This window comes from Rhinatrema bivittatum, chromosome 14, assembly GCF_901001135.1.
Source record: "Rhinatrema bivittatum chromosome 14, aRhiBiv1.1, whole genome shotgun sequence".
Taxonomy (NCBI): Eukaryota; Metazoa; Chordata; class Amphibia; order Gymnophiona; family Rhinatrematidae; genus Rhinatrema; species Rhinatrema bivittatum.
Genome location: NC_042628.1, coordinates 58,192,420 through 58,218,554, shown reverse-complemented (window position 1 = coordinate 58,218,554; position 26,135 = coordinate 58,192,420). Strand labels below are relative to the sequence as shown.

At 47.9% G+C, this 26,135-nt stretch overlaps 1 protein-coding gene and 1 long non-coding RNA gene across 2 annotated transcripts; one reads left to right on the top strand and one right to left on the bottom strand.

Annotated features, from left to right (window-relative positions):
* Positions 1-855: 855 nt before the first annotated feature.
* On the top strand, positions 856-19,426 carry LOC115076129 (chemokine-like receptor 1). Its single transcript, XM_029577257.1, has 2 exons — positions 856-978; positions 18,351-19,426. The coding sequence occupies exon 2, from the start codon at positions 18,356-18,358 to the stop codon at positions 19,388-19,390; it is 1,035 nt and encodes a 344-aa protein (XP_029433117.1). The 5' UTR covers positions 856-978; positions 18,351-18,355; the 3' UTR covers positions 19,391-19,426.
* LOC115076130 lies at positions 18,722-26,135 on the bottom strand. Its single transcript, XR_003852690.1, has 3 exons — positions 25,679-26,135; positions 19,199-19,452; positions 18,722-18,862 (listed from the first exon to the last, which is right to left on the bottom strand). It is a non-coding gene; the product is annotated as an uncharacterized LOC115076130 (long non-coding RNA).

The following is a 26,135-nucleotide window of genomic DNA, read 5'->3' as shown; positions in this document are numbered from 1 at the left end:
TTTCTGCCGGCGCCAGGAAAGTGCACAGAAAAGCAATAAAAACTGCTTTTCTATGCACCCTCCGACTTAATATCATGGCGATATTAAGTCGGAGGCCCCAAAAGTTAAAAAAAAGTTAAAAATAAAAAAAAAATTTTAAATGGGCCCGTGGCTCGTGGGTTGAAAACCGGACGATCTATTTTGCCGGCGTCCGGTTTCCGAACCCGTGGCCGTCAGCGGATTTGAGAACCGACACCAGCAAAATTGAGCATCGGCTGTCAAACTCGCTGACAGCCGCCGCTTCCATCAAAAAAGAGGTGCTAGGGACGCGCTAGTGTCCCTAGCGCCTCTTTTTACCGCGGGCCCTAATTTAAATAAATTAAGTTACTGAATCACGCGCACAGGAGAGTGGTCTGTGCATGTGCCGGGAGAGCGGGGTTTACTGTATCGGCCCGTTTGTTATTTCTGCCTTTTTTTGTTCTGTTTTATTTATGTTTTTCTGTGAGCTGCCGAGAGCCATGGATTGGCAGCATACAAATTCTTGAATAAATAAATAAATAAATGAAGGATAAAATATCTGTTGCCATCATTGTCCCTGATATAAAAGTTACAAAAGTTATAAAAGTTATCCTTAAATGAAGGATAAAAAGTCTGCTTCCCTCACCATCCCTGATACACAGGATACACTGAGTAACTTTATCGGAAGGATAAAATGCCCGTTCCCCTTACTGTTCCTAATACATAGTTTCTGCTGTGGAATGGCTCACAGCCTTCTATTGGCACTGGCAGTGATCTCTACATAAACCATGGGAGGAGCCCACAACAATTTCAGATTCAGAGAAATCAAGTGCCTTCTCTTCCTCTTCTTGCCTCTGCTGACAGTGTCTAATCTTCTCTTGGATGAGACCCAGGTTTTGAAAAGGAGCAGCTGAGTCTGATCTGCCTTCTTCTCTGCACGGAAGAGCTGCCCCGTACAGACCCATCAGAAGACCCTGCCAGGTAACTGCTCTCAATTTTATCACTGTCACACCTAAAACGGGGAGTCCTCTGTGACTTTGTAAATGCGTCAAAGAGTCATAACTATTACCTGCATGTCCAAAAGAAAAGTTTGCTAGGGATGTGCAAGATTGAGAGTGGGAATGAAGCTTTATCTCCTCTCTTTTCCCCTCACCAGCTCCTGCATGATCTGTCACACCAGACTGCACACTATTGCTATTTCTAGCTCCTTTCAGAGAATGCACTTCACAATTATGTTTTAGGAATACATATATGCAGTCACCTCTGGAGAGAAAAAGGAAGGTAGCCGATTTTCGATTCCTAGTAGTCCATTTGTACAGTATTTCATTAAAACCTTTGCTGTCCTCATATCTCGGATTGGAATGGAGGGCGCTTAGCCAGGAATCTCTGCCCTGCTCTTTTCATCCCATCGGGCTAATTGAGATCAGAGGAACTCAAAGCCTCGCTGTAAAGATGGCAATTAGATAACCACATTGCAGAACTCTTTTTCCCTCCACTGAGTTTAATGATAATAGATGGCCAGAAGCCATGGAAGTAGAAAGGCATCACCACACTAGCCCACCCATAATGCTGCCTTTCTCCAGCTGTAAAGCTAAGGTAGGCTCTTTGGCATTTCAGATGGGATTTTAGGAGCTGTTCCCAGAACAGGTTTAAAATCCACCCTTAGAAGAGCTCTTTTGCTTTGTTGAGTGCTAGTCATTGCCTCCTGCACCTTTGGGTGTGCAGCTCAATCATAACCAGACTTTCTCGGGCTACCATACCCTAAACCTTAATTCCAAACTGCCTGGGGTAGGAGAGAGGAGTTCCCTCATTTTAATGCTACCATTCCTGCAACTGCCCTCACCTTCCTATCTCTTGTATGTCTGCCCTTTCTTTCTACTTACACCGGAAGCTCTTTGGGGAGGGAAATTCCTTTGCCCACCATGCCTGTTTCACTGGTGTATTTAAGGAGTGTCATGCAGGTCAACAGAAAGCCAACAGAGGTAGTCGGGTGTAGGTGGAATTTTTGTGAGGCTAAAAGATATTTCAAGGTTAAATGAAGGGGATCAGTTTCCATTATGTCACCTTTCTGGCATAAGCCTGACAAGCCAGGAATTGAAATAGATGAGCTTACAAAGATTTAATTTGCTAATTCTATTTCTGTGCAAAAATTTGTGCATAAACAAATTAGAAAGAAACAGAGCTGGTAGATGATAATATTTATTGCTGAAGTTCTTTATCAGCATAAACTTCCTGTTACACATCTAAACCTCTTTCCCCCACCCCACGAGCTTTTTTCTTTCACTGCTGATGTAAGGGTGCACTCTGGGGGCAGGCAGTTTCTGGCAATGAATCCCCCTGCCAAAGGAAGTAGGGGCACACGGTGAACACAGAAGCTTTTAACAACTAAAAACTATGCTAAGAATAATTTGCACATACAACTCTCTGGTTAGAACAAATTTTCCATGCAGCAAAATATATTTGTTTGTTTTTGTTACAGACTATTTTTTTATTATTTTATCAGATATAATTTACCAGCAGGACATTCTCATTGAATTCCAGATCTATATCAGTCACATTGAACCTACAAAGTCTGTCTCAGTGTTTTGCATGTTTTCCAAGAACAAGCAGGATGGCAGTCCTCCCACATGGGTGATATCATCTGATGAGCCCAGCATGGAAAACATATGTCAAATTTCTAGAACTTTGACTGAGCCTCTGAGCATGCTCAAGCATGCATTATACCGTGCATCCTCGTGGGGTCCCCTCAGTATCTTCTTTTCCGCAAAGCCTCATGTTCGCAGCAATTTTGGAGCCTCTCTGAAAACTTTGCTAAAGTTGCTTTTCTTTGTAATTTTTTGGCGAAATCGCGTGGTCAACAAGGAGTCCCCTCTTGATTCTCCCCTTATTGTCTTTAGCTAGGTTTATCAACATTTTTGGGTAAGTTTTATTTTTACAGATGTGAATCGTGTGATCGATCGTCTTAACGATCGATTTTGGCTGGGGGGGGGGGGGGAATCGGATCGTCGCGGTTTTGTTTGGTTTTTTTTAAATCGTGTAAATCGTAAATCGGGGGAGGGCGGGAAAACCAGCACAATAAAACAACCCTAAAACCCACCCCGACCCTTTAAAATAAATCCCCCACCCTCCCGAACCCCCCCAAAATGTCTTAAATTACCTGGGGTCCAGTGGGGGGGTCCCGGTGTGATCTTCCACTCTCGGGCCACGGGTGCGTTAATAGAAATAGCGCCGGCGCCATTTTGGTTCCTGTCCCCCGACGTCACGAGCGCAGGAGATCGCTCCCGGACCCCCGCTGGACCCCCAGGGACTTTTGGCCAGCTTGGGGGGGCCTCCTGACCCCCACAAGACTTGCCAAAAGTCCAGCGGGGGTCCGGGAGCGACCTCTTGCACTAGTTGCCGTATTGCAAAATGGCGCCGGCCGTATGGCCGTATTGCCGAATTGCAAAATGGCGCCGGCCATATGGCCGTATGGCTGGCGCCATTTTGTAATACGGCAATACGGCCATATGACAGGGCAAAGGTAACGCCGGCGCCATTTCTATTAACGCACCTGTGGCCCGAGAGTGAAAGATCACACCGGGACCCCCCCACTGGACCCCAGGTAATTTAAGACTTTGGGGGGGTTCGGGAGGGTGGGGGATTTATTTTAAAGGGTCGGGGTGGGTTTTAGGGTTGTTTTAGTGTGCCGGTTTTCCCGCCCTCCCCCTTCCCCTCCCCCTTCCCCTCCCCTTTCCCCCGATTTATGATTTTTGACGATAAATCGGGGGAATTCCTATTGTATATCGCCTCTAATGATTTTTGACGATTTAAAATATATCGGACGATATTTTAAATCGTCAAAAAACGATTCACATCCCTATTTATTTTGCAGATATTCCCAGGGAGTGATGTGCTTGGTGCCTGCGGTGTTACGGCTAGACTGCTGTGAGGGTAGATGGTGGACCCTTGGGCCGGCCTACCGGTGACCACAGGGCAGGCCGGGAGGCAGAGGCACGATCTGGCAAGGTTTCACCTGGAGCCTGGGGTCCCCCCGGGAGGATCCCGTAGGGACCCAGGCCCTTGGGACTTGGGCACTGCTGAGAATGTCCTGAAGAGCTAGTGCGTAGGGAAGGCAGGAGGCCCACTAGGAGCTGAGCCGGCTAGAGGTTTGCCAGAGAGTCAGAGAGACAGGCCGGGTCAGGAAGCTGGCCCAGAGGGAAACACTCGGGGCCAGAGCAGGCGGGCAGTGGTAAAGAAGTCCGTGGCAACCCGGGTCAGGGCAGGCGGCGGGCTGTAGCGAAGTCAGAAGCAAACCGGAGTCAAGGCAGGTATCAGGGAGTCAACAGGAAACGCAAACAGGAAGCAACTAGTCAGCTAGGAACCTCGTTGCAAGGCGTTTAGTGAACGACTGAACGCCGGTTATATCGGGAGCAGAACGTGACGTCAGCCGAGGAGGCGGAGCCGGGCTTCCGGGAGCTGGACGCACAAGAGGAGCCTCTTCGCACGCGCACGAGGCCGGAGGAGAACAGGCCTGCAATGGCGTCCGCCACGTGGGAACCACGTGGACGGAAGGCCTCCCGGGACCTGGGCTGGACAGAATTCTGCGGCTGCCAGAGCGGAGGTAGGCGGGCCTGAGCCCGATCAGGAGAGGGGCGGTCGGGACCGCAACTGTACCCCCCCCCTTTACGGCCCCTCTTCAGAGGGCCGGGTTTCTCAGGGTGGTCAAGATGAAACTGCTGAAGGAGGGACTTGTCCAGGATGTTATGGCTTGGCTCCCAGGGGTTGTCCTCGTCTCCGCAACCCTCCCAGGCTAGGAGGTACTCCCATCTTCGGTTGTAGAATCGTACGTCTAGTACTTCGCATACCTGGTACGTTGGATCATCAGCTATGGGAGTAGCGGAAGAGTCCGGAGGCTTGCGGTGGTAGCAGGAGAGGACCAGAGGCTTTAGCAGGGAGACGTGGAAGACGTCGTGGATCCGTAGCGAGGATGGCAACCTCAATCGGTAGGAAACGAGCCCCACCCTTTCGGCAACCCGGAAGGGTCCACAGAACTTGGGCGCAAATCTCCTAGAGGGAAGCCTCAGATGGATGTTCTTCGTACTGAGCCAGACCCGGTCTCCAGGCTGATACATGGGTGCCGGGCGTCGGTGGCGATCAGCTGCTCACTTGGCGGAGGAGGCAGAGACAGCCAACTTGTCCTGGGTTGTTTGCCAAAGTATCTGCAGTTGCTGAGCCGTCAGCTGAGCGGCCGGGGAAACACTAGGCGTGGAAATGGGGAGCGGAGGTTTAAGCTGCTTCCCATATACCAGCTGGAAGGGTGAGCGTCCGGTGGCGGCATGATACTGGTTATTATAGGCAAACTCGGCACAGGGTAGGAGCTCAGTCCAGTTGTCCTGCCTTTCATTGATGAAGGCACGCAGGAAGGTCTTTAGGGAGTGATTCATCCTTTCGGATTGACCATTGCTCTGAGGGTGGAAAGCAGTGGAGAAGCTGAGCTGAACCTTAAAGCATTTGCAGAGAGCCCTCCAGTACCGCGCGGTGAACTGCGGCCCTCGGTCAGAAACGATATCCTGGGGAAGGCCATGAATCCGGAATATGTGTTGGGCGAAAAGAAGGGCCAGTTCGGGTGCGGATGGCAGCTTGGGCAGCGGCACAAAGTGCGCCATTTTGGAGAATCGGTCGACGGTGACCCAGATTACCGTCTTCCCGTGTGACAGCGGTAGGTCGACCATAAAGTCTGTAGCGAGGTGGGTCCAAGGTTCTGTGGGAACCGGGAGAGGCTGCAGAAGGCCACACGGAGGACCAGGACTGGGTTTTTGTCGGGCACAGGTGGGACAAGAGCTTACGTAGATGCGGACGTCCTGCCGAATGTTGGGCCACCAGTAGAACCGGTTGAGGAGTTCCAGTGTTCGCTCCTGCCCGGCGTGGCCTCCAGTAAGGGAGTCGTGGGCCCAGCGCAGGGTCTTTAGTCGGTCTCGTCGGGGGACCACGGTTCTACCTTGAGAAAGGACCGTCAGGGCTGATAGACGGACCTTGCTGGGGTCCTGAATGTATTGGGGAGGCTCAAGGTCCTCTTCAGACATGGAGGTCCGCGACAGGGCATCGGCCCGAAGGTTCTTTGCTGCAGGGCGGTATTGCAGTGTGAAATCGAAGCGGCTGAAGAACATAGACCACCGGGCCTGACGGGGGTTTAGCCGCTGGGCTTGGGACAGAAACTCCAAGTTCTTGTGGTCAGTGTATACGGTGACTGGGTGTTTAGCTCCCTCGAGCCACTGCCTCCATTCCTCGAAGGCGAGTTTGATTGCTAAAAGTTTCTTATCCCCAATGGAGTAATTCGCTTTGGCTGGGGAGAATTTCTTGGAGAAATACGAGCAGGGTAGTAATTGGCCTGAAGCGTAGTGTTGGCTGAGGACCGCCCCAATGGCCACGCTGGAGGCATCGACTTCGACGATGAAGGGTCTCGCCGGGTCCGGGTGGCGGAGACAGGTGTCGGCCAAGAATGCCTCTTTCAAATCGGAGAATGCCTTGACGGCGGCGTCGGGCCAGCTCTTGGCGTCGGCTCCCTTTCTGGTTAGGGCAGTGAGGGGAGCGACCCAATGGGAGTAGCGAGGAATGAAATGTCTATAGAAGTTAGCAAATCCCAGGAATCTTTGAAGAGCCTTGAGACCCAGGGGCTGGGGCCATTTGGTTATGGCCGAGACCTTCTCGGGGTCCATCCGGAAGCCAGTGGACGAGATGATGTACCCCAGAAAGGGCAAGGACTCCGCCTCAAAGACGCACTTTTCTAACTTGGCATAGAGGCGGTTATCCCTTAGAGCTTGGAGGACTTGCCTGACGTGCTGGCGGTGAGATTCCAGGTCTTTTGAAAAGATTAGCATGTCATCAAAGTACTCGATGACGTGAGAGTGTAGCATCTCGCGTAAAACCTCGTTCATGAGGTTCTGGAAGACGGCCGGGGCGTTGCAGAGTCTGAAGAGCATTACCAAGTACTCGTAATGCCCGTCCCTGGTATTGAAGGCCGTCTTCCATTCATCTCCAGGACGTATACGGATGAGGTTGTAGGCCCCCCGAAGGTCTAGCTTAGTAAATACTTGGGACCCCTGGAGGTGGTCCAAAAGTTCAGGGATCAGCGGAAGGGGGTAGCAATCCCTCTTGGTAATGGCGTTCAAGCCTCGATAGTCTATACAGGGGCGGAGTGAGCCGTCCTTCTTTGCCACAAAAAAGAAGCCGGCTCCAGTGGGGGAACGAGAAGGGCGAATGAAGCCCTTGGCAAGGTTCTCTGTAACGTACTGGGACATGGCAGTAGTCTCTGGCAGGGACAGCGGATAAACCCGGCCTCAAGGGGGTGTGGTACCAGGCAATAAGTCAATAGGGCAGTCGAAAGGCCGGTTATGAGGGAGAATCTCTGCCATCTCCTTGGAGAACACGTTGGCGAAGGCTTGATACGGCTCCGGTAAGAGAAGAGATGAGCAAAGCTGGAGCGGCGGCAGAGGACGCGGGACCTGCAGGCAGTGTGCGAAGCAGAAGGGACTCCACTGGGTCAGCTGGAGGGTGTCCCATTGAATTACCGGGGAGTGACGCTGCAGCCACGGTAGTCCAAGGACCAGAGGATGCACTGCCCGCTCCAGAATCAGCAGGGAGATCTCTTCAGAATGGAGCAGTCCGGTCTGAAGGGTCAAGGGACCTGTGCAGCAGGAGATGGTCCCAGGGAGCAACGTACCTCGGATGGAAGAGATACGCAGTGGAGGAACCTTGGGCCGCGTGGGGAGCGATAGCTGGTTTACCAGGTCCGCTACTATGAAGTTGCCCTCGGCCCCAGAGTCGATGAAGGCACAAGTCTGGAGTTCCCCTCCAGGGTATTTAAGAGTCACTGGTATGGTGCATTGAGGAGCTGAGCCCGCAAAGCCTAGGAGTAGCTCCTCAGGGTAACCTAGGCACGGTCGTTTCCCGGATGCTCCGAGCAGTTGGCGAGGAAGTGCCCCTTGCCGCCACAGTAGAGGCAAAGGCCCTGCGAACGGCGTCTCCTCCTTTCTTCCGTGGTCAGTGGGGATCTGCCCAACTGCATAGGCTCTCCGGGGGCGGCAGAAGCGGGTGGTATCTTGGGTGCTGAGGGCCGGGTGGTACTCTGGGGAACCGGTGGAGCCTTTCGATAGGAGCGTGTCTCCTTGTCTCGTTGCTGTAGACGACGGTCCACCCTTCCGGCGATATCAATTAAGTCATTGAGGTCATCCGGGAGATCTCGACCTGCTAGCTCATCCTTGATATGGCTAGCTAGACCTTCCAGGAAGATCCCCCTAAGGCAGTTGTCCCGCCAACCGACCTCCATGGCGAGGGTGCAAAAGTCTATAGTATAGTCCGCCACTGAGCGCACCCCTTGCTTGAGGTGCCGTAGTTTGGCGTGCAGGGTCGTCGAAAGCTAAGCGGAAGTTGAGAACGAACTCCTGAAGGTTCTGTAGCAAGGGATCTTGACGCTCCCACATTGGAGAAGCCCAGTCGAGTGCTTTGCCATCCAGCAGCGAGAATATGTAAGCTACTTTGACTGCGTCCGAGGGGAACTGTCCTGGCAAGAGAGTGAAGCGGACATAGCACTGGTTCAAGAAGCCTCGGCATGTCTTGATATCCCCGGCATAGCGAGTCGGTGCAGGCAACTGGGTTACCGACGCGGAGCTGGGGATGGAAGCAAGGGGCGGAGCTGGAGGCGGGTCCAGTGGGGAAGCCTCCAGGCGGCTGACCAGCTGTTCCACGGTGGCAGCAAGGGTGTCGATGCAATGCTGTTGTTGTTGGAGGCGTTGTGCCATCCCAGGGATGGCCTGTAGACCGGGAGCCTCCGCCGAGTCCATGGCCTTGCAAACTGTTACGGCTAGACTGCTGTGAGGGTAGATGGTGGACCCTTGGGCCGGCCTACCGGTGACCACAGGGCAGGCCGGAAGGCGGAGGCATGATCTGGCAAGGTTTCACCCGGAGCCTGGGGTCCCCCCGGGAGGAGCCCGTAGGGACCCAGGCCCTTGGGACTTGGGCACTGCTGAGAATGTCCTGAAGAGCTAGTGCGTAGGGAAGGCAGGAGGCCCACTAGGAGCTGAGCCGGCTAGAGGTTTGCCAGAGAGTCAGAGAGACAGGCCGGGTCAGGAAGCTGGCCCAGAGGGAAACACTCGGGGCCAGAGCAGGCAGGCAGTGGTAAAGAAGTCCGTGGCAACTCGGGTCAGGGCAGGCGGCAGGCTGAAGCGAAGTCAGAAGCAAACCGGAGTCAAGGCAGGCGGCAGGCTGTAGCGAAGTCAGAAGCAAACCGGAGTCAAGGCAGGCGGCAGGCTGTAGCGAAGTCAGAAGCAAACCGGAGTCAAGGCAGGCGGCAGGCTGTAGCGAAGTCAGAAGCAAATCGGAGTCAAGGCAGGCGGCAGGCTGTAGTGAAGTCAGAAGCAAACCGGAGTCAAGGCAGGCAGCAGGCTGAAACGAAGTCAGAAGCAAACCGGAGTCAAGGCAGGCGGCAGGCTGTAGCAAAGTCAGAAGCAAACCGGAGTCAAGGCAGGCGACAGGCTGTAGCGAAGTCAGAAGCAAACCGGAGTCAAGGCAGGTATCAGGGAGTCAACAGGAAACGCAAACAGGAAGCAACTAGTCAGCTAGGAACCTCGTTGCAAGGCGTTTAGTGAACGGCTGAACGTCGGTTATATCGGGAGCAGAGTGTGATGTCAGCCGAGGAGGCGGAGCCGGGCTTCCGGGACCTGGACACACAAGAGCAGCCTATTCGCGCGTGCGCGAGGCCGGAAGAGAACAGGCCTGCAATGGCGTCCGCCACGTGGGAACCGCGCGGACGGAGGGCCTCCCGGGACCTGGGCTGGGCGGAATTCCGCGGCTGCCGGAGCGGAGGTAGGCGGGCCTGAGCCCGATCAGGAGAGGGGCGGTCGGGACCGCAACATGCGGGTCATCAAGTGCCACCACCATCGATTTCAATATCACATCCATTTTGTTTTGTGACGACATGTTCACGTACTGGTTTAAGTGGTGCCCTCAGTGCACAAGGACTATGTCTATCATGGGCCCCTATGATAGATGTGTCCTCTGCCTGGGGGCATCACATAATGTCCGGGGTTGCAGCAAGTGCACCAGGATAATCTCCATGGGATGTACGATCCGGCTCGATAAGTTGGAATGACTTTTCAGGCCAGAGAAGACTAGTCCATCGACAATGGCATTGGAAGCAATGGCACTGAGGGACCTCAGAGCCGCACCAATGGACACTAAGCCAATAACATTGGTGGGGCCATCGGTTCCATTGGTGTCATTGGCTGCCAGGGATTTCGGAGATGTGTCATCATCTGCCTCCCCCTGGTCGAAGATAATCAGGTTCATTCTCTTCAGCCTGGGCACCGGGGAAGGACCAATTCGAACATCAAGGTAAGCCAAAAAAGTATCGGTATCAGTTCCCATTGATGCACGATTCCAGGTAAGGGGATAAACCAGCTTCTGCCACCAAAGTGTCCTTGTGGTGAGGAATGCCAGTCCTCCATTGATACCCAGGATGCACCCTGGTCTCCACCAGTCTCGATGCCCAGCACTGCTCCTCCTCTCGGTTACAATGAGGATCATCACACCTCCTGGATCCCAGCTGGTATCAGCACTCTTTGAGGAGGAACTGGAGAGGGATGTGCATATATGGCAGTGGGAAGGTGGTGCAGGTCCTCAGCATTGGGCTACCAACGGCACTGAGGCCAACATTACTCTCATCATGTTGCTGCTAGAATCCCTGCACGTGCTCATTGGCTTTTTACCAATACAGACAGTACCCGGGGCAGCATCGACACCCAGCGGGTCATTGGTCATGCCCTCGACCAGTCCGGTGTTGATCCACGGTTCCTCAGAGATAGAAATTCCCACAGTGAAACAGGTGACACAGGAGTCAGAGCTCCCACTGCTGGTTGAGTTGGCTCCTATATTGTTGGCTGAAGGCCAGACACCCAGGGTCCCATCCCCTACATATGATAGTGAGGACAAAGGCACTTATGACCTCTGGGAGGACGATTCCTCTGATGTTTCTGACGATGCATCAGATGGTCTCCCTCAGAACCATTTCCTCCTGACTAGAAGGAAGTCTCCTCTGGAAGACCTCTCCTTCACAAGATTTGTCAGGGTGATGGTGAAGGCCATCCATTTCAGCTGCAGACTGAAGAGGATACTTGGCACAAGATGCTAAATATCCTCCAGTACTTGGAGCCTCCCAAGGAGATTGTGGCAGTCCCAGTACACTAGATCCTTGTGGAGTTACTGCTGAGGATGTGGGAACACTCCCACTCAGTTCCTCCCATTAACGGGAAAGTGGACATGATTTATCTCATCCAGAAGGCTGTCGGATTCATTGTCAGCTGGTGGTTGAATTCAATCCCAAGAAGGCCAAGCTCACAGTGACCCATTCCTTGGCACCCCCGGGAAAGGATCAGAGGGCCATGGATGCTCTTGAAAAGAAAGTATTTCAGGGTGCTATGCTCATCACCTACATAGCAGCTGACCAGCTCTACATGGGCCACTATGAGTGGGACATCCTAAAGCAGGTACAGGAGGTGGCCAAGCAGCTGCCTCAACAGCAGCAGGACACCCTTCAGTCACTGGTGCATAAGGGTCTGAAGTATGGAAAACATGGAGTCCGGTTGACCTACGATGTTTTCAAAATGACATTGAGTGTCTCTGCCGCAAGGATCAGCATCTGTAGGCTCGCATGGCTGTGGGCTTCAGATCTTCATCAGGAAATGCAGGCATGACTCGCTGATGATCTGAAACTCCAAGATCTGGTCAGAGGAGGTCTTTCTTCTGCCCAGGGAGATGCTATCCTTCTCCTCCTTGGCCCCGTCAATAGCAGCAGCAGGTCCCTCATAGCCATCCCAGACAACAGAGGGCCCCAAAGCCCCAACCAGCACCTCAGTCAACTCTGGGGATGGGGGTTTGACTGAATTGCATGGAGCACATCCACGTCTGCCATACCCGGGATGATGGAGTTTAGTCAGGGGGAGGCTGCAGTTCTTCATGAACTGGTGGCCCAATTTAACCTCAGGCCAGGGGGTTCTGGCTGTCATCCACAGAGGATACAAATTAAATCTATTGATTACCCCACCAAATTGTTTCCCCGAGTCCTTTTTGGGGACCGGTAGCATATCAGGAGATACTTCTCCTCCTCTTAACAGCCAAAGCGGTCAAGTCTGTTCCACTAGGGCAAAGAGGGTGGGGATTCTATTCCTGATACTTCCTGATTCCAAAGAAAACAGGAGGACTCTGTCCCATCCTAGACTCAAGGGCCTTGAATAGGTTTCTAAAAAAAAGAGGTTTCTTACAAAAAAGGGGACTGGCTATGTTCCCTCGATCTAAAGGATGTGTACCCTCACATTGAGATCTTCCCTGGTTACCAGAAATATCTCCAAAATGTGGTGAGAAAACAGCATTTCCAGAACTAGTGTTACAGGCCTCGGAATCCTGGAAATCCACCAGGGAAGCAGCATGGTACTACAAGGCAGGACCCAGGACAAGACAAGGGCTGGTCTTTCACCTAGACAGCTTCCTCCCTTGCAGGTTGAACCCTTGGGTTCTTGGGGCCAGTAGGTCTCTGTAGCAGCAGTACATCACAGTGGTGAGTTCACACAGACAGGACATGACTAGACATGGCGAGGCTGGATAGACAAGGCTTGGACAAGGCAGGCTGACTTGGCCAGCAGGATACGGCAGAATGGAGACAAGGCTTGGCAGGCAGGACAAGGCAAAGATGGATCCTAAGCAGAACATGGAACTTCACAAGACAAGGGTGAGACAAGGCAAGGACACAACTCTGGTACAGGCAGGACTGGACAGAATACAGGAACAGACAGGCCAAGACCAACAACACAGACTAAGGCAGGACTTAGACAAGGCAGGTAAGGGAAACACTGAACAAAGAACATAGAAGTCTGAAGGCAGCAAAGCTTAGAACAGGCAGAATAGTCCCAAAGGCCTCAGGGCAGGATACAAGAGACAATAGGCCAGACAGCCTCAAGACAGAAAACAAGGCAAGATAAGCCCAAGGGCCTCAAGAAATGGCAAGACCGAAGGCCCATAGACCACAAAGCAAGGCATAAGCCAAGGCAAGAACAAGAGTTAGCTCACAGAGACAGAAGTGACACCATGAAAAGACAAGAAGCTTCTGAAAAGGCAACAGCTTCATAGTGCTGGGACTTGGGTGGCAAGGGCAGTGAGGAGTAGCTTGACAAGTCTAGTGATGAGGCTCACTGAGGGCCTCTGCTTCTAGGGAGACATCATGAAGATAGGATAAGGCTGAGTAGCAGGAGAAATCCTGCTGTTTGGGTTAGCATCAGCCGCACGTATCTTCATGAAATGCTTATCTGTGCTGGCAGCGCAACTTCGTAGGTTGAGAGTCCATGTTTTCCCTTATCTGGATGATTAGCTATTCAAAAGTACCTATTGGGCAGGAGCCATGGAGGCCATGTGCTCGCCTAACTGGGTGCTAGACTCAATAGGGTTCATCATCAACTACCTCAAGTCACATCTCAGCCCATCACTGAAACTGAACTTCACTGGAGCCCTGCTAGATACGGCTAAGGCCAAGACCTTCCTGCCCCAGCAACAGGCCATCAATCTGATGGCCATTGCAGCAGATTCAAGCGAGCCAGCAAGTTTCAGCATGGCACATTTTGAGACTGTTGGGCCACATGGTCTATTCAGTATATGTTACTCCCTTGACACGTTTGAACATGTAAAGAGCCCAACAGACCCTAAGGTCCCAGTAGCGACAAGCTACACAGGATCTATGGGACTACATCTGCATCAACCCATCCCTCCAGGATTCCTTGTCCTATGGCGAGTTAATTCCTATCTGGAATGGGGGGTTTCCTTCCAAAGTTCTCGGGTCCAAATTGTGCTAAAGACGGATGCAACCCCCCATGGACTGGGGGGCTCTGCACCCAGGGTCTATGGTCTGTCCAGGAATGACTGTGTCAAATCAATTTCCTGAAGCTCCGGGCAATCACGTATGGGCTTTCAGAGATCAGCAATCAAACAGAATTGTGCTGATGCAGACTGACAACCAAGAAGCAATGAGATATGTCAACAAGCAGGGAGCTTTGGGATCGTACCTCCTGTGTTAGGAAGCATTCCAGATATGGTTATGGGCCCTCTCCCACAGGATGGTGCTCAGTAGGGATGTGAATCGTTTTTTGACGATTTAAAATATCGTCCGATATATTTTAAATCATCAAAAATCATTAGAGGTGATATATAATAGGAATTCCCCTGATTTATCGTCAAAAATCGTAAATCGGGGGAAGGGGGAGGGCGGGAAAGCCGGCACACTAAAACAACCCTAAAACCCACCCCGACCCTTTAAAATAAATCCCCCACCCTCCCGAACCCCCCCAAAATGTCTTAAATTACCTGGGGTCCAGTGGGGGGGTCCCAGTGTGATCTTCCACTCTCGGGCCACGGGTGCGTTGATAGAAATGGCGCCGGCGCCATTTTGGTTCCTGTCCCCCGACGTCACGAGCGTAGGAGATCGCTCCCGGACCCCCGCTGGACCCCCAGGGACTTTTGGCCAGCTTGGGGGGGGCCTCCTGACCCCCACAAGACTTGCCAAAAGTCCAGCAGGGGGGGGACCTCCTGCACTCGAATCGTGTTGCCGTATTGCAAAATGGCCATATGGCCGGCGCCATTTTGCAAAATGGCGCCGGCCGTACGGCAACACGATTCGAGTGCAGGAGGTCATTCCCGGACCCCCGCTGGACTTTTGGCAAGTCTTGTGGGGGTCAGGAGGCCCCCCCAAGCTGGCCAAAAGTCCCTGGGGGTCCAGCGGGGGTCCGGGAGCGATCTCCTACGCTCGTGACGTCGGGGGACAGGAACCAAAATAGCGCCGGCGCCATTTCTATCAATGCACCCATGGCCCGAGAGTGGAAGATCACACCGGGACCCCCCCACTGGACCCCAGGTAATTTAAGACATTTTGGGGGGGTTCGGGAGGGTGGGGGATTTATTTTAAAGGGTCGGGGTGGGTTTTAGGGTTGTTTTAGTGTGCCGGTTTTCCTGCCCTCCCCCAATTTACGATTTACACGATATTTAAAAAAACAAAACCGCGTCGATCCGATTCCCTCCCCCCCAGCCAAAATCGATCGTTAAGACTATCGATCACACGATTCACATCTCTAGTGCTCAGAGCCATGTATCTGGCAGGTACACAGAATGCAATTGTGGATGGACTGAGTCACTTCTTTCAACATCACAAATGGTCTCAGGACCTAGGGGTAGTGAATTGGATCTTCCACCTGTGGGGAAGCCCAGAGGTAGATCTGTTTACTACTCCTTGGAACAGAAAAGTTCTTCAGACTGCATATGTCAGTCCAGCCTTAGCTGTCTTTACCCACTATTGGGATACAGGTCTCCTGTATGCACATCCTCCAACTTCACTGGTAGTGAAGACTTTGTTGAAGCTTTACAGGGACAAAGGGACTATGATTCTCATAGCTGCTCATTGGCCGAGGCCAATCTGATTTCCACGCCTTCAGGAGATATCGAATAGGAAACTGATCAGACTGGGGTATTCTCCAGATTTTATCACCTACGATCAAGGCAGGTGGTGGCATACCAACCTCCAGTCCCTGCCCCTCACAGCCTGGATATTGAGAGGTTGATTCTACAACCATTCAGTCTCTTGGAGAATATGTCTCAGGTGCTTGTAGCTTCCAGAAAGCCTTCCACTAGAAAGTCCTATTCACTGAAGTGGAGGAGGTTTTCCATGTACTGTGAGCAAAAGACCCTAAATCATTTTTTCTGCACTCCACAAAATCTATTTAACTACCTTTTGGAGACTGATCTCAAGACTAAGTCTGTTAGGGTTCACCTGAGTGTGATTGGCACATATCACCATGTTGTAGAGGGTAAGCCCATCTCTGTACATCCTATAGTTGTACAGTTCATGCAAGGTCTGCTTCAGTTGAAGCCTCTCCTAAAGCTTCCCACTGTGTCCTGGGACCTCAGTGTGGTTTTAGCTCAACTGATTAAAGTTCCTTTCGAGCCACTGTGCTCCTGTGATCTGAAGTACCTGATTTGGAAGGTCATATTTTTGGTGACAGTCACTTCAGCAAGCAGGATCAGTGAGCTCCAGGCCTTACTGACTTATCCACCTTACATTAATTTTTTTCACGATAGGGTGGTCCTCCGTACACACCCTAATTTCCTACCTAAGGTGGTATCAGACTTCCATGTTAACAAGTCCATGATCCTACCAACATTTTTTTGCACCAAGACGAACAAGCCCTATATAGTCTGGATTGCAAAAGAGCCTTAGACTTCTAGTTGCCGGTATATAAATACCCCCATCCTCCTTCCCCCCTCCAATACCATATACCTGACACCTTTGTGAATAGTTAAAGACCTGACACCTTGTGAATAGCTGTAAATCTAAATAATGTTTACCTATGTTTATCTACTCTAAATTATTGTAAAGCCTGTTGCTACGTTACCTATGTTTATCTACTCTAAATTATTGTAAAGCCCGTTGCTACGTTACGTTACACTGTGAACCGGGGTGATGTTTTTAACGTGCCCCGGTATATAAAAAACTCTTAAATAAATAAATAAATAAATAATAAATAAATAAATTTGGAGCAGACAGATTCCCATAGACAGCCACTCAACTTTTTGTTTCTTTTGATCAGAACAAGTTGGGGATCGTCGTTGCCAAGAAGGCACTTTCCAATTGGCTAATAGATTGTACTGCCTTCTGGATTGCATTTTGGGGGCCATGTCAAGGCTCACTCAGTTTGAACCGTGGCAGCATCAGTGGCCTACTTGTAAGCAGTCCCCATGGAGGAGATCTGCAGAGCTGAGACATGGAGTTCCATCCACTCACTCATATCTCATGACTGTCTGGATAGGGATGGCTGACACGACAGCAGGTTTGGCCAATCTATCATTCGGAACTTGTCTGAGGTGTAGAACCCAACTCTGTTCCCTCCTAGGGCACATTATTTCTGTTCAGGCTGCCCCCCTCCTGTTACCAACAAAACATTGTTGTTCTTGTTGTGCCCATTGGTACTTGTTTTTTTGGTGCCTTTTATGTTGGGGAGCAACCTGTAGCTATGGATTCACCATGTGTGAGGACTGCCATCCTGCTTGTCCTTGGAGAAAGCAGAGTTGCTTAACTGAGGATAGCAGGATGTCATTCCTCATGAAGCCTGTTCACTACCCTCAGAGTTGAGTTTCCATTTTGTGAGTTTTGCTCTTATTTTATTTTATTATTTTAATCCTCAAACTTTGACATGCGCTTTCCATGCTGGGCTCCATCAGGTGATGTAATTCATGTGTGAGGACTGACATTCTGGTATCCTCAGAGAACACCTGTTACAGGTAAGCAACTCTGCTTTATGTATTCAAAATTAGCAATCAGCATTCAGATATATCAAGGCTTCCAGGGCTGGTGGAAGGATATCAGGCACCCTAGGCGAATCTTCAGCCTTGCATCCTCTCCACTCCTCCCAATTTACCTACCAGTTGATACATGAGGAGAAAGCGAGAGAAACAGCAGGAGCAGTGGCTGCAATAGCTAGCCGTCTAAGGCCTGACCTGGTAATGAAATGAGCAGTAAATGGGAGTATGTCTTGACAGCCCCCATCCAATCAAAAGAGGAGAGAGATCTGGGAAGATAGAGATAGCAGAAGCACTTCCGCTTAGCTGTCACTGTTGATGAACAACAAGGTACACCCAGAAGTACTGGACATTCCTTAAAAGTGGATGGGTGGCACCCAGAAGTTTCTCGGATTTTGCCACCCTCCAAAGTTTGGCACTCTAGGCCAGTGTTCCCAACCCTCTCTTGCAGACAACACCTATCCGGTCGGGTTTTCAAGATATCTGCAATCAATATACATGAGATAGATTTGCATACATTGAAGACACAGTATATGCAAATCTATATCATGCATATTCATAGTGGCTATCCTGAAAACCTAACAGGATAGGTATACCTTCAGAAGAGAGTTGGGAAATCCTGCTCTAAGTGACTGCATATTCACCTAATGGAAGAGCCGGCCCCGTTTTTTTCCATATGAAAAATGTATTATATCACTTTTATCCATTACTATGTTGATGGTGCTTGTACAAAAATCTCAGTAACCAATATACACTATTGTTACTATTGAGGCAAAAGCTGGATAACTCAGACCATATTTATCTTTTACTATATCTAGATACGAGTGTGAGAGACAGATATATTTCTTAGCTAATTATTTTTCTCAATATTTATCCAATACATAAATTATTTTATCAAAAAAACTTGGCTCGCTGGGCAGTATCAGCATCCCATATGTTAAGTGAGAGGAAAGAATTCATTAACATTTTCTGTTTTTACCTTGGTAATACAGAACTCATGGATTCCAACATAACCCTAATGATCAATAGCATGAAAAAATCCAAGGAAGAAGGCACTATTGATATAGAGAAGATCATGGATTATACCCAAGTCTTCTTCTACAGTGTTGTATTTGTCCTGGGAGTGCTTGGAAATGGACTGGTTATCTGGATCACTGGTTTCAGGATACGCAAGACAGTCAACTGTATATGGTTCCTCAATCTGGCCATAGCGGACTTCCTTTTCTCCTTCACCCGCTCTATTCCCCTGGTAAAGAATGCCTTCTTCTCCTACTGGCCATTTGGTGACTTCTTGTGCAAGGCCAACAGTTTCATAAAATACTTCAATATGTTTGGCAGCATTTTTCTCTTGGTCTTCATCAGCTTGGATCGCTGCACCTCGGTGGTCCTTCCAGTCTGGTCCAAAAACCATCGAAAACCAAGGCTGGCTTGGGTGCTTGGTGCTTTCTCCTGGGTATTGGCTGTCATGGCCAGTCTGCCTTTCTATATCTTCCGTGGTGTGGCACTGGATTCCAAAAACAAAACCAAATGTTCAATCACGCTTTCCATCGAACTCTCACAGGACAAGGAGCTCAATAAGCAGGCGATATTTCTTTACCGATTTATTTTTGGCTTTCTGATTCCATTCCTGATCATTCTCACATGCTACATAATCATAGCTATCAAACTAAAGCAAAAGAACATTGTTAAGTCTAAGAAGCCATTCAAAGTAATCTTAGCCATCATCTTGACATTCTTCCTATGTTGGACACCCTATCATATCTTCCTCCTCCTCAAGCTTATGAATGTGAAAGGTCTAGCCATGACCATAGGGAGTCCTCTTTCTTCTTCCTTGGCTTACCTTAACAGTTGTGTAAACCCTTTCCTCTATTTCTTCATGGGCCTAGACTTCCAGAAGAAGGTGAAGCAGTCTATCTATGCTGTCTTCGTACGTTCCCTCCTAGATGAGACAGCCTACTCCGAACAGAGCCACAGAAGAAGGAGAGACACTTCCATTGACAGACTGGCAGAAATGACAGTAACGGCTAGCTGAGAGGACTACTGCTACTGCATAGCCAAAGGCGAGATATCATGTCTTCATGAAAACTTCCTTGCCTGTGGGAGAGGGGGTGTGACAGAAAAAAGGAAGCTTAATAAATATTCACATATACTGCAACAAAGAAAAAGAATGAGGGAAGACGAGAAAAAGTAAAACTGAGTGAAGAGAGCAAAAGAGGTGCAGGAACAAAGAAAGAAAGGAGAAAGACAACAAAGAAAAAGGAATACAGAAAAAACCTAAATAAAGGAGAAACAAGCTGAAAAGATGAAAAATAAATCTAACTCATCATCTAGTATTCTGCTGTGCCTGGTCTATGACAGCAATTCATGGTTTGATCTTGAATTTTTGAAACTATGTTTTCAATGTAACATTTGCTCTCGTTGGGAGTCTTATGGAGAAATGAATCATGGAGAAGATAAAAATAAGGAAAGAAAAATGAGGCACCAGAATAATGCAGATACTAAACTTCTACTAGCTGTGCCTGAGGAGAGATCAGCTTAGGGACAGTAAGATGGGGAACCCATGAGCTTGTAGTACTGAGAGCTCGGTCTGGATCATTGAATGTGGGACCCATGAGACTGTAGTACTGGGGAGGACTCAGCCTGGGGATGGTGGGTGTGGAACCCATGAGGCTGTATTACTAGGGAGGACTCAGCATGGGAGCAGTGGGTGTGAAACCAATGAAGTTATAGTAGTGGAGAGAGCTCAGTTTGGGGTCCGCATGCTCTGTCTATGATAATTGTCCATCATAGTTATAAACTAAAAAATAAAAAAACCCAAAATGTATGGTTCATGAACCCAGAAAGATTAAAGTTTGAGGGATCGGTAATGACTCTTCTGCAAAGCAAGCAGATTGTGGTGAAAATGGCTGAAAATGATTCAGTTTAGCTTCTGCTCCAGTTTTATCTGTTAGTTACCCTTCAATCTTTGCAAGAAAGCACAAGGAAAGGTAAAATAAAAGTTAAACTTATTCTGTGACTAAATGGCTAATTCCAGAATAAAAAATAATTGAGTGAAAATACAACTATGTTGTGACCTTGTTATTCTGAGAACCCCTCTGTACCTGCAACTGGTCTCACCCATCCTATGACCCTCTCCCTAGTCTCAAACAAGTGTTACAGCAGAGGGAAAAACAGACATTCAATGCCTGGTCTGTTACTTCCCTGAGCCCTGATTCCCTGGAGACTCTGAATTCTTCAGAGTCTATTCCGGGGAAGAGTCATTTTCAAAGCTATTTAGCCAGATGACTTGGACAGTCTGAAAATCTTGCCCCCTCAATCCAGCTAAAATGAAATGGGACTGGATCATGTTATTTTCCATCAAAATTTCACCTGCACCAAAAGTGGGTGCAAAGCCTGCAGGTACTTTGTACCCATAGGCAAATTTTCAAAGGTAAAGTCTATGCATTCTTTCTCTTTGAAAATCAGGTAAAAGGTCCATGGGTGCAACTTTGCACCTAGGCAAGTTTAAATATTTCCCCACCCTTAATCACAGAATCTGTGTCTCTTATTCCACAATGCTCTGCTTAATCTGTTTAGGAATGCATCTTTTTATTCCTGGTAACCGTCTGGGAAGGCGAGTTCCTAAGACTTTAAATTACCACTTTTGGGAGACTGAGCTCTTTGCTTCAGGATTTGAGTTCTTTATTTCAGTTCCCAAAATTTAAGAAATCTGGCTATCTTCCAAGCACCTTTCCAGCGAGGAGACTGCAGTGTCACGATCAGGATTCTAAATTTAATTCAAGGCATTAACCAAGCCCAAACTGAATCCTTCCCAGAAACTACAGCAAGCATGCCAGGAGTAAGGAAGCCTCCCTCCCATGCTTACTTTAATTATTGCTTGCGTTATTCAGAATTCCGTGGTATTAAACTGAGATAAGATTCTCTTGGGTAAGGCAGGCCTGCACATGAAAACTGAATTTTGGCAGATGAAACTTGGTCTTTCTCTGAAGAAAGGGGGATGCCATTCAGTACCATCGGAAGAGAGTATTATCTTGTACAAGCTACTTATTGAGCTGTGATAAATGCTAGGATTGTATCCATCCTTCCTCCTTCAGACTGAGTCATAGAATTGCTAGCAGGGGAATTCCTGCTTTAGACTTATAACTAGATTTACTACCAAATGGGTTGATCCAGTCCTGGTTTTGCCTTATTGCATGCATGAATTTGTAACTCTGATTTTCTTAGGAAAATCAATAGGAATATCATAACTGCGAACCCAAGTATGCAATAGGGTGAAACCGGAACTGGGCTAGCCTGTTCAATTTACCTGTGGTAAGGTGGCAAACCTAGTCATTATTCCCACAGAGACCCCAGCAGGAAGACGGGTAAACCCTGGCTGTATATGTTTTCTGATATTGTTGATCATGTATGTGGACCTATGCTTGCTTCTGGAAGGGGTTCAAAGTGATTCAGTTATAGTACCACTGGCAGCCGTAGTCCATCATGGGCAACTAGTCAAAACACTGTGAGCCAGTCCCCACTAGCATTAATCAGTCAACAATGGGCAACCAGACTGCACTAGCGTTGAGTGCTATGAGTAATGGATTAGTTTAGTTAAGTTTATTTATTTACTTAATCACCTTTCTAATTTAGAAATCAAGGTGATGTACTATAATTATAAAATCCAAATACAATAAAATGTAAGCACAGCATTTAAGAGAAGGTGGCAAACCTAGTCATTATTCCCACAGAGACCCCAGCAGAAAGACGGGTGAACCCTGGCTGTCACCTCCGCTCTCTACCTCCCACCCATTTATCACCATTACCCCCGGCCGCTCTACTAAACACTGAACTCTGTCAAAACACCCTCAGCTTCACCCTCCGAATCTCCTACAACTAACACCCTCATATGAACAATGTGTCTCACATCATTTATAGCATTATAATTTTACCTGTCATAGTATTAATATATTATTTTATATTGTTATCCCAAAGTTCTTATGTTTGCTCCCTGTTAAAGTTGCACCCATGTTTTAATGTATTGACTTGTTTCTAAATGTAAACCGGAGTGAAGGCCAACACTAATACTTCGGTATAAAAAAAACCCCCACATAAATAAATAAATAAATAAATAAATAAATAGTAAAGCAAATACAATAAATAACTATAAATACCATTATTAAAAATAATGAAACAGCTTACAACAACTAAAACAGACTATGAGTAAAATATTTGAGTAAATAACCAGGCTTTGATGTGATTCCTAAATTGAAAATATTATTTTTCAAGGCAAATGCCTAGCAGTAAAGAGCCCCAAAGAAGAGGTGCCTGATAGGAAAAACTTGACTCATGGCTTCCTTCTAACCTGATCTCTGTAGGGGAAGGAAGTCTTAATAACTCTTGTTGTGAAGAACATAACAAATTGCTAGGTAAATGAAAATTTGCAAGCTAAGAAGGAGATCCCTGAACATAAGGCATAAGATCGTAAATCTTATTCCCAAAATAATTGGAAGCTAGTGGAGGTCCTGTAATAATGGAATTACACGGTCATATTCTCTTTCCAACAGCATTAACAACAGATGCCATAAAACAAGCCCTCGTAAAGAATGTTACAATAATCCAGGTGGTTTATGTTAATCTAGAAGGCTCACAGTGGCTGACTATGATTAGTGCTAATGGTGACTAGTTGCCCCATTAATGTGTTCAAGTCTTGTTCTTATTATTCTTTTCAAAATGAGCTCAGCTTTTGACACTATTGATCATCAACTACTTTTTAAAGTTTGGGGTAGCTTAGCTTTAAGATTTACTTCTTTTTTTAAAAGATAAAAAATATCAGGTAGCTTAGCTTTAAGGTTTACTTCTTTTTTAAAAGATAAAAAATATCAGGTAACTTGGATTCAAAACTCTCTCAACCATGTCATTTAACCTGCGGAGTTCCACAAGGATCAATACTCTCTTCTAAACTGCCAGGTTTTGTTTTTTTTAATGCAGATGACAATCAGATTATTGCTTATTTAGACTCTAGTTGTGCTGATTCATTAAACAAATTCAATGATTGCTTGACAGAAATCACAGATTGGCTTTCTCTTGTCAAGTTAAAAGTTAGCCCCAAGAAATCAGACACCATGTGGATTTCTAGGAAGAAGGATAATTGTAAACTTTCACATCCCTTCATGGCCAAGTCTCCTATTCCTCTTAAAGATCTGTTTATTATTCTTGAAGTTAAAATTAATTCAAGCCTTATTTTTCCTATCACATTTCAAGTGTAGTGTAACACTTTTTTTTTCCGCGTTTCATTCGACGATTAAGACCATTCCTTGAACTTCATCCTTATCTTTGTCTAATTCAATCTAACCACTTTTAGAAGAGCAGTTAATGCCAACTTAGAGCTATATCCTTTCCTAAAACCAGACTGCCTAGGCTGAGATACAAAAAAAATCTTCTCAAGAAAGTCTAAAAATTGATCTAAAACTACTTTCTCTGTAACCTTAGATAAAATTGGAAGATTACAAATAGGCCTACTATTTGTTGGGATAGTACAATCAAGATCATCTTTTTTTTCAGTACTGGACAAGTTACTGTAGTTTTTAGGATTTCCGGAATATACCTTTGCTCCAAACTTGAATTAATAACCCAGGATAATATGGAGAAAGATCCAGACCTGAGTATATTAAAAACATGGGATCAAACAAAGAAGTAGTTAAATTCATCTGTTTCAAGACCAATTGAAGACCCATGACAGTTATTGGATTGAATGGTTTAGTTTGCTGGAGCTTCACCATTTACTTCTACAAGGGACCCTTAAGCGTTAGTAGAAAATTCTGCCCTGCATTTTGTCAAAAACAGAGGCAAAGTCCTCTGTTGAGGGTAAACCAGATGAAAAACTATTCTAGTATGGTTAGAAGCAACCTGTGAAACCAGTTTAAAAGTAGTCGGGATCTATTTTCTGCTTCACTGTAGCTTTTCTGAAATAAGGTATTATCAAGTGCTACTTTTCAACAAGTCAGACTTGCCTCTCTGCCACTGCTTTCACATAGACTGGTTTTGTTGTTTCAAGAGTCATGAGCCTGAATGATACCATAAGGAACAATTATCCATTCTAGGCACGCAGTAAAAAATTGGAGCTACTTGATTGTCAGCATTTTTCAGCGTGCTATTCCAGGATATAACCTGCTCATCTCAAGTCAGATTCATAAAATCCGCAGAAATGTTTAATACTAAACTAAGTTAGTCTCCAGCAACGAATCCCCACTACTACTACAGATATTAAAGGAGGATGAATTTGCACAAGTTTGAAAGTTGTTCTAATTCGAACCCTTTGTGTCTGTTTTTGAGCTGCAATATCTGCTTCAGGATCAACCACCAGTCCTCCCATTCTTGCGGAACAAGAGGGGAGGGTGAATGAGGAGGAAAGGGGTTGGATTAGGCAGCAGAGTTGCTGTTCTTTGCTCTGTGTGATGCAGACTCACCCCCTCTCCTTAGGGTGGTTAATTGCCCAGTTTGGGACTGGACTGTCCAGTTTTCAAGGTAACTGTACAATGTCCAGTTAGAGATAACTGGACACTGTAATGTCCAGTCTAAGCTGCTTGCATGGCCCTAGGACAGTGTCTGAATTATGTTGGCTGCACACAGCCAATCAGAACCTGGTATACATGACTCTGGCATCAGTCCTCCAATAAGCTGATTGTTCTTTGTCTCAGGCAGCTGACGCAGCCACAGGAGGTGCGGGAGGGAGAGGTGTGCAGAATCTGTGCATGTACCAGGGCTTCCCAAACATTTATCCAAAGTGACCCCATTTTGGAACTTGAAAATTCATATGACCCCAGAGGCATACCTGAGAACTTTTGATTTCCTTTCACCTTGAGATTGTCGAGGGTCGGGGAAGGGGGGGAGGGAGGCGATAGCAGCATATGCACAAATTTTCTCTCTCACACATTAGCACACTCACATGTTCACTCACTCACATACATGCTCATTCTCACATACTCATTCATTTCTCTCCCTTGTCCACACACATATGCACGCTCACTTCTCTCCTTGTTCCACACACATACAAGCACTCAGATACACATGCACTCACTCCTCTCCCTTTTACACCCACACACTCACTCTCTTCCAAACACATACACACTCACTTCTCTCCTTCCACACACATACATGCACTCACTCCTGTTTTCCACAAACACAAACTCACTCTTCTTCCTCTTCCATACATATACATGCACACTCACTCCTCTCCCTTTTCCACATACGCCCATAAATGAATATACTCACACACATACAACTCATTTACTTCTCTCCCTCTTCCACACACATATGCACTCTCATTCTCTCTTCTCACCTCGATTCTTATTAGCCACAGGAGCCTCTTCTTTCCCCAGGCCCGCAGGACATGTGCTCCACTTCCTCCTCCTCCTGCAGTGCGGCCCAAGGTTGTTGCTCCTCCTCCTGCATCTGTAGTTTCTTGTTTCCTGCAGGGGAGGGCAGCGCGCCTGTTCATCTCGCTTTTCACACCATTTTCCTGAGGCACAGGTACTGACGCTCCTCCTTCCTTGAGCCTGCGTTGCTCCAGACCCTTTTCCTTCCAGCCTTCTGCAGCAGGGCACCCGGAGTTATCGGGTGTTGGCCCGGAGACCTGGCATTTCCTTCAGAATTCCGGAGTCTCCAGGACAAATCCGGAGAGTTCCCAAGTATGCCCAGGGGATGACCAAAATAAATTAGCGGTGATGAAGTTCCCCTCTATCAATCACTCCTTCTCACTCTTCCTGTACTCCATCTGATTGCTCTCTTAAACTTCT